Source organism: Ostrea edulis, chromosome 5 (genome assembly GCF_947568905.1).
Source record: "Ostrea edulis chromosome 5, xbOstEdul1.1, whole genome shotgun sequence".
NCBI lineage: Eukaryota > Metazoa > Mollusca > Bivalvia > Ostreida > Ostreidae > Ostrea > Ostrea edulis.
The window spans coordinates 27,563,262-27,579,901 of NC_079168.1; the positions used below are offsets into that span (position 1 = coordinate 27,563,262).

Genomic DNA, 16,640 nt, shown 5'->3' on the forward strand with positions numbered 1-16,640 from the left:
AGCAAAGATAACATAAAAATTCTACTCGAAACAGTTTAGAATCCTTAAACCTTTAGCGGCCGATTTAATAAGAAGGCGTGTAACGGTCATTACTTTTCTAGTGAAATTATTCCTTCCACACTACACCATGAAGTTAAGCTATCTTAATTGCCACGGTGAGAAGTTAGAGTACAGTCTTTACATGCGGACTATATCAGGGCCGTAAATTAACCTTCAATTTGGAGGAGGCAGGAAATTAGGCGGGGGTCTGGGGGCCTGGGCGGCCCCCAGACGCTGAGCACATTTTGTGCACACTGAACACGTTTCGTGCAAAATCCTTGATTCTAGGGCCTTCTAAGATGTTACTTGACTAACTCATTCTAAAAGAAAGATTTGGAATGCTTTTTAAGGGAGGTATCATGTTCTTAGTTATTGGAAACAACATAAATTCTAATGAACTTTAAATTTTAATTTTTGTTGGCTCAAAAGTTGGAGGAGGCAGCTGCCTCCTCCGCCTCCATGTAATTTACGGCCCTGTATATCCTATCATGCGACATTATTACGACTGTTTCGTTGGGTTTATAAATTTAGAAGCAATTTAGGGGAAAGTTAACGGAAAAGTTCCCAACATCAAATGCACCAAATTTATTATACAAACGACAGCCTGGAGAAAGTGCTTATACCTAAAAAAAAAAAAAAAAAAAAAAAAAAAAGAACACCATAAAAACCACCAGATAGAGATCATATTCATTTCCTGATTACTGATTGTCAATAACTAAACAAAATTGTGTGCATACAAGTATATTTAAAATATCAATAATGAATGGGTAACTTGAGGTAAGTATTTGTTCACAATTCGGCAAATTGGCAGATGTATTTGTTCAAAAGGGGATAGTTTCGCACATGTATTTGTTGAAAGGGGGATCATTTTACATATGTATTTGTTTTTTAAAAGATACACGCGTTTGCTACAGTCTATATAAGAAGATGATATTTTCTCTTGATATCATTGAGATTCGTCGGGACGAATATTCAATATGGTGCCTATCAGAGTGTTACTGCTGATCGCAATACCGCTCATTGGTATCTTTCTGCAAAGTAAATATCTACAAATCTTTTTCTAAATGTTCAACTGATGTATTTATCATGTTATTTTCATATATATTTCTTGATAGTTGTGACTCATGAAACTTATTACTTCAGAATCATCCTGCAAGGGCGTTGACGAAAGTAATCATCAAGTGGAAAGTTCCCCAGACCTCGGTGAGTAATTTCACCTATAGATGAACTTAATAGTATTACATATCATCATCGTGGTAAAGATTAAATTCAAAACATGTTTGTTGTAATTAGTCATTCGAATGGCCATTTAACATTTAATTTTGAAAATCAATTTATTAACTTAGAAAAAGTTGTCTCACCTGAATAAGAATAAACTTTCATCAAATTCGCTCTGTGATCCATTTTCCTATTCATGGAATCATGCATCTTGACTGATAAACATGCTTTCCAAAAATTTGGTTTTTCTGTTCTTGTATTTACAAAAAGAAAATACTTTTATTATAGGCGTCAAAGTGAAATCCTTTGATCCATATTATATATAGAAAATAATTCATTTTGCTTTTAACGAAGAAAAAGAAAAACAGGCAGTAAATTATTCACTATTGTAAAACTTTTCGGGTTCAAGTATCTACCGTCTAATTATAGAATAAGATTTGTTATATATATATATATATATATATATATATATATATATATATATATATATATATATAGTTTAATTTGTAAAAAGAATTCCGGATTTGATACAGTAAATACATCCAATAACTCGAATAACATTTCACTATTAGCGCTTTCGGCATTAATATATATATATATATATATATATATATATATATATATAAACAGAGAGAAAGAGAAAGATTAATAATAATAATACCATATTTATATAGCGCCCTTTTCATACACTATGTACGCTCAAATGTGCTTTACAAATGTAATGTACATTATTACCCCGGCAGACCTTATATCAATCTAGAACTTTCTCAGCCTCCTAGGAAGCATACAGATTAAAGTGAACACAAGTACATATTTTCCACGAAATGTTAATTTTCTTCAATGTTAGTTTCTTAAATCTCAAGATACAGTGCTAATAATACTTGGATTGAAAATTAAAATTCTGAAGTACACAATCATAGGAAAACTCACAGCGATAATACGCAAGATCGCGACTACTTTTTCTGTGTTGGTTTTAAATTTTACTTTCCCCTTTCAAAGTCTCGCGAGACCCAGAGTTTGCGAGAATTTGGGCATGTTGGTAAATAATACCAGTTCTGCAACTTTTGTCGTGATCGATTCGCCCGATTTTAACAATGGTGCACTGTCATTGCATTGCAGTAGACTGTAGTTAATGATTCAAGAAAGAAACATAATACGCAGAAATATCCACAACTGATAGATTTTAATGGAAATGTGGTGGATTTTTTCCCACTGCTGTCAGCCAGGAAATTCCCAAAGCTGAGAAGAGCTTGTGTCAAAATATATAGCTTCGCGAGCTAAATTTTGAAGTTCATTTTTCCTGTATCCAGACGCTTTTACACACCTTTCATCTAAAAATGCTTTTAATTGTGGAAAGCACGTGGAGGTTAAATCGTCTTCCGATGCCATGTTTTGAATAAACAAAAAATGCCCAAGATCGACACGCTTTTCCGGACTTCTTTACAAGAGAGTTCCGCTAACTCGGTATTTACAATCTTGCGTAATTTCAATTTCAATTCTTTTTTCAGAAGGGGACCATGAGGTGATTAGAACCAAGCGAGACGTTGACAATACTATTGCAGGTATTGACGAGTCTGGTCATCTTGATTGCATTTGATGTGAAATTATCTATTAGATGGTAGCTAGGTCACACAGAATAACTAACATTTTGACTGATTTGTTCGTCATTTTTTCTAGACATGACAGAATATAAACGTCCATTGGGCGATTCAGCACTATCAAATGGAGGTAACTGTTTGAAATTGATTCTGTATCGCTGTCTTTCTTTCAAATTATTTGTAGGACTATATTTCAAATTTAAAACATAACATGACGGCATGAATACGAAAGTGCACGTTGAAATACTTTAGAAAACGCGTTCGTGCTTCATGAAATGTATAACGCCGTGAATTTTTTAGTTTATATTCTCACACATTTGCAAATCTGAAGCTTTTTGCTCATGCATGTATTTCCTCAAATCTGGTGGAATTTTCAGACGTCAAAATAGGAAATTTCATGAGGAAATGGTTATCAGTACAATACTGATATCATAGACAAAACATACAGGAAAGGTGACGAAAATGAACATTGATCAATCTCATAACTCCAGTAAGCAATACAAAATAGAGAGTTGGGCAAATACATGGACCGCTGGGTACATGTATACCAGCGATGTGATCAGGTGCCTAGGAGGAGTAAGCATTTCCTATCGACCGACCACACCCACCACGAGCCCTATATCTTGATCAAGTAAACGGAGTTTTCCGTACGGTAGTCAAACGGCCTAACATTCGGTATGAAAGTCGAACAGCATTTGGCCCAATGATAGGTTGTATTGGAAAACTAGATTGTTAAAACAGTCATATAATTTGCAAACTGCTGACTTTAAGCGAGACTGTTGAAATTCCTGCGTCATCAATTCGTTTGTTAGTAGCTTGCCTCGATTTAAAAACTTATCATACTCAGAAGAATCTCTTGCGTTTCGAATCAGTTGAGAAATATAAACACCCTATGCAGGCGATAATGGAATATTGCTACCGTACATAAATATGGAAAGTTAACGATGGAGAAGCTGAAATCATTCTTTCCATCATTAAGTTGAGTTGTTAGTTTGCCGTTAATATCTATTTTCAATAAAACATATAAGTGTGAAGCAGAAGTTGACAACTCTGTGGTGTCTTTCATTTCGAGCTCACAGGTATAAATCGAATCTAGATATGAATGAAAGTTATTATCGTTAATAGACAAAACGTCGATATATCTAAATAATATTCAGTAATTGTCCTTTGTGACGTCATAATGAATTACGCTGGTAGAAATATAATAAGTGTGTACAAAATATTAGACAACAATTGGAAATTAATTGATAGATAGAAATATTCTGCCACTCTGTTGAACTTCACTATATATTATTACAGTCTCTTTTAAAGTCAACATTTCGCAAATTGTATGGTCGTTATAACGATTTAGTTTGCCAATATAACCTATCATTGAGTCAAATGCTGTCTGATGTGTCTCATAACGATTGTTAGACCGTTCTTGGCACACTGATTTTGACTACAGATAACTCCGTTTACCTGATCAAGATATAGGGCTCATGGCGGGTGTGACCGGTCGACTGGGGATGCTTACTCCCCATAGGCACCTGATCCCACCTCTAGAGTGTCTAATGGTCCGTGTTTTCCCAACTATCTATTTTGTATTGCTTATAGGAGTTATGATATTGATCACTGTTCGTTATCTTCACTTTATAGGAGTTATGAGATTGATCACTGTTCGTTATCTTCACCTTTATAGAAGTTATGAGATTGATCACTGTTCGTTATCTTCACCTTTATAGAAGGTATGAGATTGATCACTGTTTGTTATCTTCACCTTTATAGAAGTTATGAGATTGATCACTGTTCGTTATCTTCACCTTTATAGAAGGTATGAGATTGATCACTGTTCGTTATCTTCACCTTTATAGAAGGTATGAGATTGATCACTGTTCGTTATCTTCACCTTTATAGAAGGTATGAGATTGATCACTGTTCGTTATCTTCACCTTTATAGAAGGTATGAGATTGATCACTGTTCGTTATCTTCACCTTTATAGGAGGTACGAGATTGATCACTGTTCGTTATCTTCACCTTTATAGAAGGTATGAGATTGATCACTGTTCGTTATCTTCACCTTTATAGAAGTTATGAGATTGATCACTGTTCGTTATCTTCACCTTTATAGAAGGTATGAGATTGATCACTGTTCGTTATCTTCACCTTTATAGAAGGTATGAGATTGATCACTGTTCGTTATCTTCACCTTTATAGGAGTTATGAGATTGATCACTGTTCGTTATCTCCACCTTTATATAGAAGTTATGAGATTGATCACTGTTCGTTATCTTCACCTTTATAGGAGTTATGAGATTGATCACTGTTCGTTATCTTCACCTTTATATAGAAGTTATGAGATTGATCACTGTTCGTTATCTTCACCTTTATAGAAGTTATGATATTGATCACTGTTCGTTATCTTCACCTTTATAGAAGTTATGAGATTGATCACTGTTCGTTATCTTCACCTTTATAGAAGGTATGAGATTGATCACTGTTCGTTATCTTCACCTTTATAGAAGTTATGAGATTGATCACTGTTCGTTATCTTCACCTTTATAGAAGTTATGAGATTGATCACTGTTCGTTATTTTCACCTTTATAGAAGTTATGAGATTGATCACTGTTCGTTATCTTCACCTTTATAGAAGTTATGAGATTGATCACTGTTCGTCATCTTCACCTTTATAGAAGTTATGAGATTGATCACTGTTTGTAACACTCACCTCTCTTTATAATCATATTGCTGTAGAATACTGAACAATCGCTTAATTTATCAGATGAAACAGAAGAAATAGAAAAACGAAGGATTGGGCGTTGGCGAAGATTGATTCGTCGCAAGCCTGGTCGAAGAAGGAGACCAAATATGAGGAGAATATTTGGAGGTGCGGGTGATATAATTGGTGCAGTGGATACTGGTAAGTAAAAATCTAGACTTGATGAATTAGCTTAACAGTATGTGAATCTTTTCATTTTTATGTACTTCACAAAAACTGCTATTTACTTTTTCTTCTTTTAGAAATTCGATATAGATAGAAATTTGTTTATTGTTACATATACAGACTTAGTATTTAACACTCCTCACTCTCTCAGATCTGTACTTTTCTCACCGACAGTCGCCTTCCATCACCTGTCTTCCGCTAAATTGAATTTTTCAGCTCCTTAGTTTCTACAATACAAACTGTAATTATTGTTAAAAGCATTTTGGTACTGGAATGAAACTATTACCTCGCACCCACATGTTCATTTTACCGAGAAGAATAGGAAGTGAGTCCAAAATCTGTAAAACTAAAGTACATTTTATCACTGTCTTTTACAAAAGATAACATCTATACTCAAACATAATTGAGAATTTCATGACTCGTCGTTTAATAATACATGTCCTGGGGAAGGATCAGAGGACTATATGCTAAAACCACCCTGACATTGTTTTTTTAAATCTTCAATCCTGAACATGGATTTTTAGCCGCAGGGTTTACACAGGAACAGAGTGTACATCGATCATATACTGGAATGCATTAATAAATATTTGAAATAATTATCTTTATGAGAATGGATGCCTCTACCATTTTTAAAATTTATGGCCTTTGAGTCAGAAGTGCAGACCTAAACATCAAGACCTGTATATCAGAGATTGAGGCAAAGGCTATATGGATCATTAACTGAAAAATCATTGCCTCTCTAAACAACGTGAAACCGTTGGGATTAAGAGTGCTGCTTGTTTTCGTCGGTGCAACAATAGGCCTTTCATCTATTTGCTGATGTATATGGACCATCGTTAATTTGTGATTTGTACAGATTCTATCAGTAATTCAATTTATTGGTACCGTATAAGTGTTACATATAAATGATGACCTGTCCTATCGCTAAGGTACACATTTGCACTTCTACGATCTAAAATATTCCCATTGAATTGTCACATGTCCACCTTTTTAAGACTAAGGCTTTTCACCTCACCAGGTGTGACTGTATTTGAATTTTTCTCTTCAATCCCTCTATCATGGAGAATGCGGGACAGGATGGGACGGGTTGGTTAAGTTGTCCATGTTGCAGTATAGCATTGCATAATTCGTATATGGTAATGTGTAATCTCGGCTAATATTTAGCTGGTCATTTGATGTGAAGCTAGTCTACAGAGCATCAGTGAAATGACCTTCCAGATGACACGAAAAAAGTCAACATCTCTTGAAATTTTCAAGACGTGTCTTAAAACTTATTTTTAGGAATTGGCTTTTTAGATTTTTACGTGTATAATCTGTAAATTTTAAATATTAAAAACAAAAAAACTTTATGCTATAAATCTTAATTATAGTGTATGGTATGTGTAAGATTTTATGTTATACTGTCATTTAATTGTGTTTTAGTTTTGCATTCCTCTTCTTACCCTTGTAATGCGTCTTAGAATAATGTGTTTTATGTAAGGTGCTATATAAATTTTATTAATATCATATTAATTTTATTATTTTATCATTATTATTATTTGGACTGACATCTTCACTGAATCTCGGAGCAGTCATTCATAATTCACGTCAAGAAATTCATGTTCAACTTCGGCCGGTTGTAGCAATTAATGTGCATTTCGGTGGCCCTGCTGTGCGCTTCAAATAAATGGTTTGCCTGTTAACTTACTTTTCCATCACTGTCAAGTTTGTAATGCTTACCGTTTAGGCATGGCCATCCCAAAATAAAAACTTTTAAAGTAAATAATTTTTTTTAGTTAAAATGAGGACTCCCTGTAGGAATTATTTATCTCCAAATATGAAAGAGTTCATCACGTCTATTTTTTTCTTTATTAGTGAGATGTACTCACTGGCAATGTCTACGGTGTATCACAACGAGGATTGTCCCAAAAAGTCGTAGACAATGTTAATAATTTTTTAATACGCATCAGATCCAACAGATTTTTTTTACATGAGAAAACGTTTACTTATTCTGAACAAAAATGTAAAATTTTAAAAAATTAATGAATGAGATGAATGGAATATTATTTAATAAAAATCGTATCCATCTGCATTGGTGGCGCATGTATAAGAGTAAGTAGATATTTTCTTTATACCACTCTATTAGATGAAAACAAATAGTTTCATATTAAATATATCGTGTTCAAATTTATATCAATGGAATCGGTGGTGTTTTTCATGTAATAGTGGTTTTACAACCGTAAGACGCCATAAACGGCATAGATGTGATGTCATTTTTAAACGTACCTGTAATGAAATTTGTGCGATATGACGACGTCAACGTCATTTTTGGCGCACGAAAAATCAAAAAATATTATTTAGACCGTTATTTGACTCCCCCCCCCCCCCCAAACAAAACACAAGATGGAAAGCACATCAGATCACCAGAATGTCAGCAGGGCACTATAGTGTTTAAATGCCACAAGAAATTTGTGGAGGGAATGACATCAGAACCGAAGATGGGAAAGCCATAAAAAAGAAAATAACGACCGCGAAATCCTGAAGGTAAATAACGTGATGTAATGGATGAAGAAGTTAGTGCGCCGACAGTTATAAATATATGTTTCTTATTTACGTTCTACATCATTATGAAAAAAGATATTATTATGAAACTTTGTTAAAAAACCCAACACAAAATGATGATTTTAAATAACAATACAAAATTAATATTTTTTCTAATAAAAAAATGAATTACCTGTACGACTTTTTGGGACAACGCTCGTAATAAAAACACAGACTAAAGAAACTCTTCAATATCAGGATATAAACAAGTTCTTCATGACAGTTATCATTTGAAAGGAAACTTAAGATACTGTTTTAGTTTCCATACGTGTGAAAAATTCTAGAGTGGAAAATTAAACAATTTGCAACCAATCATATTATGGGATTTGTATAACTATAGACGGTAAGCAATGCAATATTGATAATTAGAAAGAGTTAGGATAACATGTGAAGCAAATAGCAGTGTCACTTAATGTACACATTGATTGCATGGCTAGGACCAAAAGTTGAATGTGAATTTCCAGAAATAAATTACGAGGGACTGCTCCAAGATTCAGTAAAGGCGTCAGTCCAAATATCCAGCCGGGTCTAATCTCAGTTCAGATTAGCCCATGTGATGCCTTTGGTGGACATGGTGATTGAGAGTAAATTGTCAATGAAAACGTGAGAAATTTGGAACGATCTGTTCTGATAGCAAATGAAAACATGCAGCTTTTGCATCAACAGGCACTGTTTCTAGTCTTAATCTCTCATTGTGTGGTACCGTGGTGTACGGTAATGCCCATGAGTCATTTATATATTGATTCATGTATATATTTTTTTAAATATAAAAGTATTTCCTGATCATTTCCTTCAATAGGAGGCAATTTTTGGTCTTTGAATGAGAGTTTGTTAATTTTTCCATTCAACTTCTGTTGATCTCTGGAAAACTTCCGAACAATATTTCTTTCACGAAACACATTGATGCCTCTATGTATAAATATGTGAATGCTACACAAAACAGGCGCAATTCTGTGTGTTGTTCAATGTTTATAACATTTTGCACAAGGTAGTGTCATTGACCAACTGGATGTGGATTGTCACATACAATTCTGCATGTATAAGTAATGACCACAGTATGCATTTTAAATTATTAGTATTTTACCATTTTCGGTGAATATCGAATCTCTGAATACAGAGGCATTGTATCCCACTGTTTGCATAGCGGTATTACTGGACATGGGCACGATTGAGCTGACAATTATATTTTTCCATTTTTACTGTTTACAATGCTGTACTAAAGTACATCTAATGATCAACCAAAATTTGAATATCAGTTTTTGAGTTACAAGTGAGATACATCATTAACAATTCCTTGCTCGTGCCATGTTTTTGTTTACATATAAATTGCTTAATAGAAAATAGCATGTTTGAAACAAAATGAGATGTGGTGAACACTATAAACTATTCAATTATGTTTAGAATTAACTTGTAAGTTGAAAAAATCAGCTCTAAACGAACTGTTACGAGTATATTTAGCATATGTGAAAAAAATGCCATACCAAAGAATTGTGAGCTCTGTATTTCCCATATACCTCAACAACTGACATTAAAATGTTTGCTGACCATTAGGTATACCTTAGTTAAGCATTAGATAAACATTAAAAGTGGAAATCAGTTCAAATCGTGTACATGCCCCTATTAAATGTTATTTGATACTGTTTATCAATACCAGAACTGAACAAATGAGCGCAAGTAAGATTTAGTTTGTTAATGTAAAACGTAACCAGTTTTACATATCAAAATGTTAAAAGAATTGTTTTCTACTTGCAGGTATGAAAATAGCCGATTTGTTGAGGAACAATGGATAATGATTATTAGGAGGAGCATTCCTAATATATCTGTACAACAAATTATGCAAAATAAATCAACGCTTTATTGATTATTTGTTGTTGCAAAATTTGTTTTGAATTTTGAAGAAAGACATATTCGTTAACAAAGCATTTAATAATGGCATTTACTTTATTCAAATATCATGGAAGAACTTTCAGTAGAAACATTTACGGTTTCAGCTATCAGTATCGAAAACAAGACGACCATGCGTTTAGTCATTTTGATATGTCCATGGGCTACACTGCTCACCGGGGCACTTGTATGTTCTCATGTAAAATATCAAAACTTGTGTATTCCCCATCATTACAGCAGGAATCCAGATGTTAATAAAAGAGGAATCTACACTAAAGACGGTTGATTGTATATTGACATATTGTACATTATACCAATGATTCTTAAAGAGATAATTTAAAAAAAAAACATTCTTCAGATCTACATATTGTACCTTATATCAATTGGACAATTAAGAGGAAAAAAAACTTTCTTCAGATCTACGCGGGATGGGGATTCCAGCACACTTCCCAAATCCTTCTACACAGGTTCTAACTACCCTAAAGCCATCTTGTCTTCCTTCTTTACAAGAATCATCTAGTTTCAGTTGGTTCATCTAGACCCTGTTAGATTTATATTATATCATTTATTTATCAATCATATCATTTAACCATCGAGCTGATATCTCTGCTGGTGGACAGTCTGTCCCCGAGGATACTTGTCGCTCGATATATCTTCCTTCATGAATATACACAATAACAAAACAATAATGGCTGACACGTAGACCAGTATAAAAAGATGTCACTCTGTGGAGTCTATAAGTGACACAGGCTCCTACAGATTGGTTGGTGTCCCTCGGATTATTCTTCGAGATATCAAAGATTTGTCTTATGTACAATCGTTAAATTGTCAGCTTTGCTTTTGTGTGTGAAGGTAGACAGACTCGCAAGTTGCTAGTCTCTGACTTGTATGTAGCTGTACTGTTTCGCTGGAATTACTGATAACCTGTATTACTGGGCATTCCATTTCTATGCCAATCAAACCTGATGTAATTACAAGTTGATTGTAGAGGATTATATTTCCATCAACCAGTCCAGCAGTACTCAGATGGTGGAGTCCAGTTACAGTAACAGGAATAAGCTAACCAGACAAGGGTGGTATTGTTTTTGGTTTTCTTTAATTTGGACTGCACATACCGTTCCAACTTCACCTTTAACTCAACATAGATACAGATTGTTACCAAGTTTCATCTCCATATTTCTGTAGTTAACTCGATTTATATGTCTTATAAGGAAATCTTGGCCCAGAATCACAGGTTCTTTTTATATCACAGATAATGGTTGGATGCTTAATACTTTGATCTTTGAAAGAAAATCCATACATGGCAAGGTCTTTTGTGCGTAAATGGCTTCCATCAACCCCCTTCAATACCAAATTTGTTTTCTTTACTGCTGGCTTTGAACTCTCAGGAATTCGTTTATGTGTTGACATAGATAACAGTGTAGATATAGAGGCACTATCAATCAAGGAATTTATTGGAAGGCGATTTAAGTATTCTGATGTATCAAATCCATGGTCCCATTTTCCTGTTGTTTCACCATAATCTTCCATATCAGTAGACCCTTGGTTTTTTCGTCATCCCCTGGTCTAGTGAGATGGCGGGTAGGGGTTTCCTGACTTTTGCTTTGTCTTTGAATTAGCATCTCCCTGGTGTGTGGGATTGGCATTCCTTGTAGGACACTGTCTGATGAAGTGATTAGGGCTATCACAACCATAGCATTGGTTTTCTAACTTGTCCACGTTCTCTAGGTCGACTGTGTCTCTGATATTGCCCTTGTTCAAGTTGTTCTAAGCGGGACAATATGGTCTGCAGAGATTTGGAAATTTTACTATCAGGTCTTTGAAGATCTCCCCCAACCATCCTCACTGTCCTTCTCTTTTTTGTACCATCTCCAAGTATTGACTCATACCTGTCTATGATATCGACTGCTTGTGTTACTGTTGAACAATTTCTATCGATATAGCGACACTTCATATCAAGGGAAATACATTTGTAGAGGTGATTTAGTGTCAGAGCTTCCTGGGCCATGCCATCAAGGTTAGGATAGGCTCTCTGTGACATCTACCGTAGGTCATCTCCTGGGGCTGCAATTGATTCTTCAGCTTTACGTTTCCTCCCCTCAAGCCTAGAAAGTCATCTACTCTGTTGACGCAAACTGACAAACCTCTGACTTAATTCTGTCACTAAGGTTGAGTAACTATACTTTTCAGCCATTGAAAGAAAACTATAAAATGTGCGTGCTGCTCCTCGTAAACTTGCAGCCAATGCCAGTACTTTTTCTTGTTCTGTCCATCTTCCTAACTCTGAACACAGTGTAAAATGGCTAATATATTCTTCACAGTCCTCAGATCTACTATATGGTTCAGGTTTCACTGTTAGACATGCCTTCTTAGAAGCTGGCTTTTCTACATGGCAATCGAAATTCATGGGATGACACTCTGCTCCGTAGTCATCTCTTGATCTGGTCATTCTTGGTTTCTTGGTCATCTTTTTCATGATTAAGGTTGATGTGACCTTGTCCCTCTTCATTTTGTTCATTAAGGACTGATCCTTCTTGTTGATTGACAAATATTTCATTATCTGAATCATCTGTCATTGTGAATGTCACCAATAACACAATCTAAAACATATTTACAGGGTTTTTTTTATACACAAGTCTTATCCACCACTCATAAAAGCTTTCTTGCGTAGGTTCGAATCCTGGATGCCACTTTGGACTGTGACATCCCACTTCTTACACCCATTTGTAACAGGCTGGCCTCTAGTAATTCTCATCACGTATAATCACAACTTCTTTATAGATCAAATGTTTCTTTTCTTCACATTAAACAATTCATAAAGATACACAAAACTGCGTTGGTCCATCATTAAACAATGTCATCTGGGAATCACAACCTGTATATAATTAAAATCTTTCACGGGGTTTTATGAGTGGTGGGGGATAGCTCAAGGTTTCAAAAGAATGAGAATAGCATTGCAAAGTAGAGGGGAGTAAAAGGGGAATAACTCTGGCAAAGAGAATCTTCATATAGGATACTTGCTGTCAGGAATTAATTATTACTATGATAATGATGTTCATTAACTTTGGGTTGTCAGGAATTAAATTATAAGAAAATAAGATGTCAGGATTTCAGTTGTCAGGATTCTGCAGTTGTCAGGATTTCAATTGTCGGGAATTTATTTGTCGGGATTTTAATGGCAAGGATTTATTTGTCAGGATTCTTCAGTTGTAAAGTAATTGTAATTTATCCAAATATTAAATAAGAAAGAAGTACTGAATAGTTTCTTTATAATGATTATAATCTCTTGTCAACAAAATAATTTTGTGCCTACGTTTCTCTCAGTGTTTGTCCTGACACTGATGTGCTTGAGACAGCTATGTAACTGAAATGAGCTTCTTCCTCTCTTATATAGTTTCAGCAGCTAGGAATTAGCCAATCAAATTACTCCATTTCCCCGACAATTCCTGATGGGAAAAACTTATCTTAAATTATGCAATAAAGAACAACTGTCATTTTGCTGCAAAAATGATATACAAGTAATATTATTTGACTTAATAAAAACAATTCAATAACTTGACTGGTTAATTGATTCAAATAGATGCTGAATTCACTGCACTATATTTTGTGACTTCACTACCAACAAGGAAGAAAATGCATCCTTGGCATGCACAAAATAGTTCCAAATTAAGTAACAATAAAATGGGACGGTTATGATAACAACAATAAAAGACTGGATCATATTGACTAAATCTTATCATTTATGTGAATTCTAAATGAAACAACAACACATAGTTACTGTAGCTATAAGGTAAGTTTGCATAACTTTGATAAATGCGACAACTTCACTGTTGATGACGTCATACAATGACAGCCTCTATAATGTACTTAACTCTGTGTGAACCTAGGATAAACAGGTGGAGGATATATTAATTAAACTGAGAACAGATCAAGCAGTCTATGGAATATTTCACATAGGTGAGTGTACTGATTAACAGTCATTGATTGTGAACTGTAGGATGCATTTCATTCATAGAAAACACGTGGAAAACAAAATGCAGCTTGACCTCATGTTTATATGCAACAATAAAAAAAAATATCTCTGAACCAACGCAATCAAAGAACAATAATAAACCATGGCAATCAACAATGGCATTACAGCTTTCTACAATATACAGTAAATGTACAGTTCTCCCTTTAAATTGGAATTTCACATTCTGTTGTGCAACTATAATGCACAAAATATGTATCTAAAGGTCACCCCCTTCCCAAACACACAAGAAATTTATTTTAAGGAAAACCTGTCTATTAGAGTATTCTCACACGGAGGTACACGGTGAAATCAACGGAGATCCTCCGTGGACTTCAAAGTCTAGATCACTCAGAAAATGGGACTATGTGCCGACAATTTTAAAGGTGAGCAAATGATGAACGCACAGTGAGCAAATGGTGAACTCACGCAAAGCGAACGGTGAGCGCACGATGAACGCAATTTGGTGAACGGTGAGTTCGCGGTGAACGCAAAGTGAACGATGAGCGTACGATGAACGCAAAATGGTCTATTCATTCGGAATATTTCTGATTTTCCCCTTAATTATACTTACTCTATAATCCAGTGTACATGTATGTATGTTCAGTCTAAACAAAGCCTAGTGCATTTTTGTGCAAGTACTGGATGTATATTTCTCAGGAAATAATAATTTCACTCCGCTTTCCTTCGCCGTTTTTAGTTTGTCTACAAAATGTCAGGAAGTAAAATTCCCAACATATACAGTAACGCACGTGTATGAATAACCGGGGAGGGGGTGTTAGCATGTGATAAAAAGAATCTCTTGTGGTTTGATATGATTTATATCCAACTCCTTGTGTGTTCTCTATCCCTTCGCCAGCGCTCGGGGTTAAAAACAACAACAACAAAACAAAAACAAAAACAAAAAAAACCCTCACAACTAGTTGAATATAAATCATATTAAACCACATACCATGGGAGATACTACATATAATAATATAATAAATAATAATAATAAAAATAAAATTTATATAGCGCCTTATATGATAAAAACAAATTACTCTAAGGCGCTTTTAAAGAGTATGAAGAGAAATAAAACAGTATAACATAATTAAATGAAATTAAATAACATCTTGTATCTGAAATATTATCAAAGAAAAACACTATTATTAAGATCAATAGCTAAAGTTTTTTTTTTATATATATGTACACGAACAACCACCTTATCTTTTTGGGACGACCTGTCCCTTCTTCAGGACAAAGGAATATACATGTACATGTATATACAGCTTTGCGAATAAGTACACGGAATTATGTCCATCCCAATAAGAAATACATTCTCTAAAGATTTTATTTTGTGAATTCAAGATATATACCTGGCATGGCTGGTCGCTATTGGACGTATGACCCGATGCTTCGCTTACCTCTAGGTTTTATTGAACTATGAGGGTTTTATTACGAATCGTTTATACCATTCACAAAGATAGACCTATATATCCGGAAAAAGAAATCAGGCCCCTAATCACGAATTGGACCTGGTTATTCATAAAAAAAAGAGAGAGAGAAACAAGAGAAATGTCGAGTTTTTCTTTAGGCATGGTTATAACATTTGATATATTATCTTTATTTGCAATTTTATCTTAAGACATCAACAAACAATCAATCACTAGGTCTATATATATAGAATATCACACTCTAATGTTGATCTCGGACCTGGATTGGCCCCGAGAGTTGATCTCGGCCCGAGCCCGTAGGGCGAGGGCCGAGATCACTCGAGGGGCAATCCCAGGTCCGAGATCAACATTAGAGTGTGATATTGTTTATATCATATACCTAAAACACAACAAGTTGATAAACATTTTTTTTTTAAATTGGGTGGGTGGGGGGGGGGGGGGGGGGGGGGGGTCATTGACCCAAACATTAATACATGGTATACTGTACAACGATATTTGACTATTTCATTCCTTCAGAGAGTTTACTTTAATGGTTACGTTTCCAGTACTATTGACATTGTGAAACATGCTAAAGTCTGGGTTTTGTAGCTTTATTCCATTGCTGATTTTTATTTATTTTTTCGGATTTACCAAACTCGCCCGTTTTCAATATTTCATATAATTTGTAAGAGTTGTAGAACTTTGTTTACGTGGCGTCATCGTATGAAGGGGAATGTTTACAGATCTGATGCTGCTATTTCTTTGCTTAAGAAATGTTACCTTATACTGAAGTAAGTTTTTTTTTTACCGTTTCCCATCTGTTTAGCATCTATAAGTCGTTGAAATACGTCGGAAGATAATGGTTCTACTTTTCTCGTTTTATTGCCAAGTCCTCGGGATTTTAGATTTCAGAAATCGTTTTAAAACAGTTTTCTACATCAAAATTGCTGTAAATTAACATTTTATCTCCATTAGGAC

General features: G+C 34.7%; 1 protein-coding gene across 2 annotated transcripts; it reads left to right on the forward strand.

The window, feature by feature from the left end:
• Nucleotides 1-983: 983 nt before the first annotated feature.
• LOC125657467 (uncharacterized) lies at nt 984-10,218 on the forward strand. 2 transcript variants are annotated; one of them, XM_056165632.1, is made up of 6 exons: nt 984-1,077; nt 1,183-1,242; nt 2,766-2,819; nt 2,935-2,985; nt 5,616-5,753; nt 10,110-10,218. In XM_056165632.1, the coding sequence occupies exons 1-6, from the start codon at nt 1,017-1,019 to the stop codon at nt 10,145-10,147; spliced, it is 402 nt and encodes a 133-aa protein (XP_056021607.1). In that variant the 5' UTR covers nt 984-1,016; the 3' UTR covers nt 10,148-10,218. The 2 variants fall into 2 exon arrangements, with proteins under 2 accessions (XP_056021607.1, XP_056021608.1); XM_056165633.1 differs by lacking the exon at nt 2,935-2,985.
• Nucleotides 10,219-16,640: the final 6,422 nt, after the last annotated feature.

What these genes read in the sequence shown, in the direction of transcription:
- LOC125657467 (XM_056165632.1), top strand. Translation starts at nt 1,017, where the DNA reads ATGGTGCCTATCAGAGTGTTACTGCTGATCGCAATACCGCTCATTGGT. An exon ending in CATTGGTATCTTTCTGCAAA is followed by an intron (nt 1,078 to 1,182) that starts GTAAATATCTAC and finishes TTATTACTTCAG; the next exon opens with AATCATCCTGCAAGGGCGTT. An exon ending in GGAAAGTTCCCCAGACCTCG is followed by an intron (nt 1,243 to 2,765) that starts GTGAGTAATTTC and finishes TTCTTTTTTCAG; the next exon opens with AAGGGGACCATGAGGTGATT.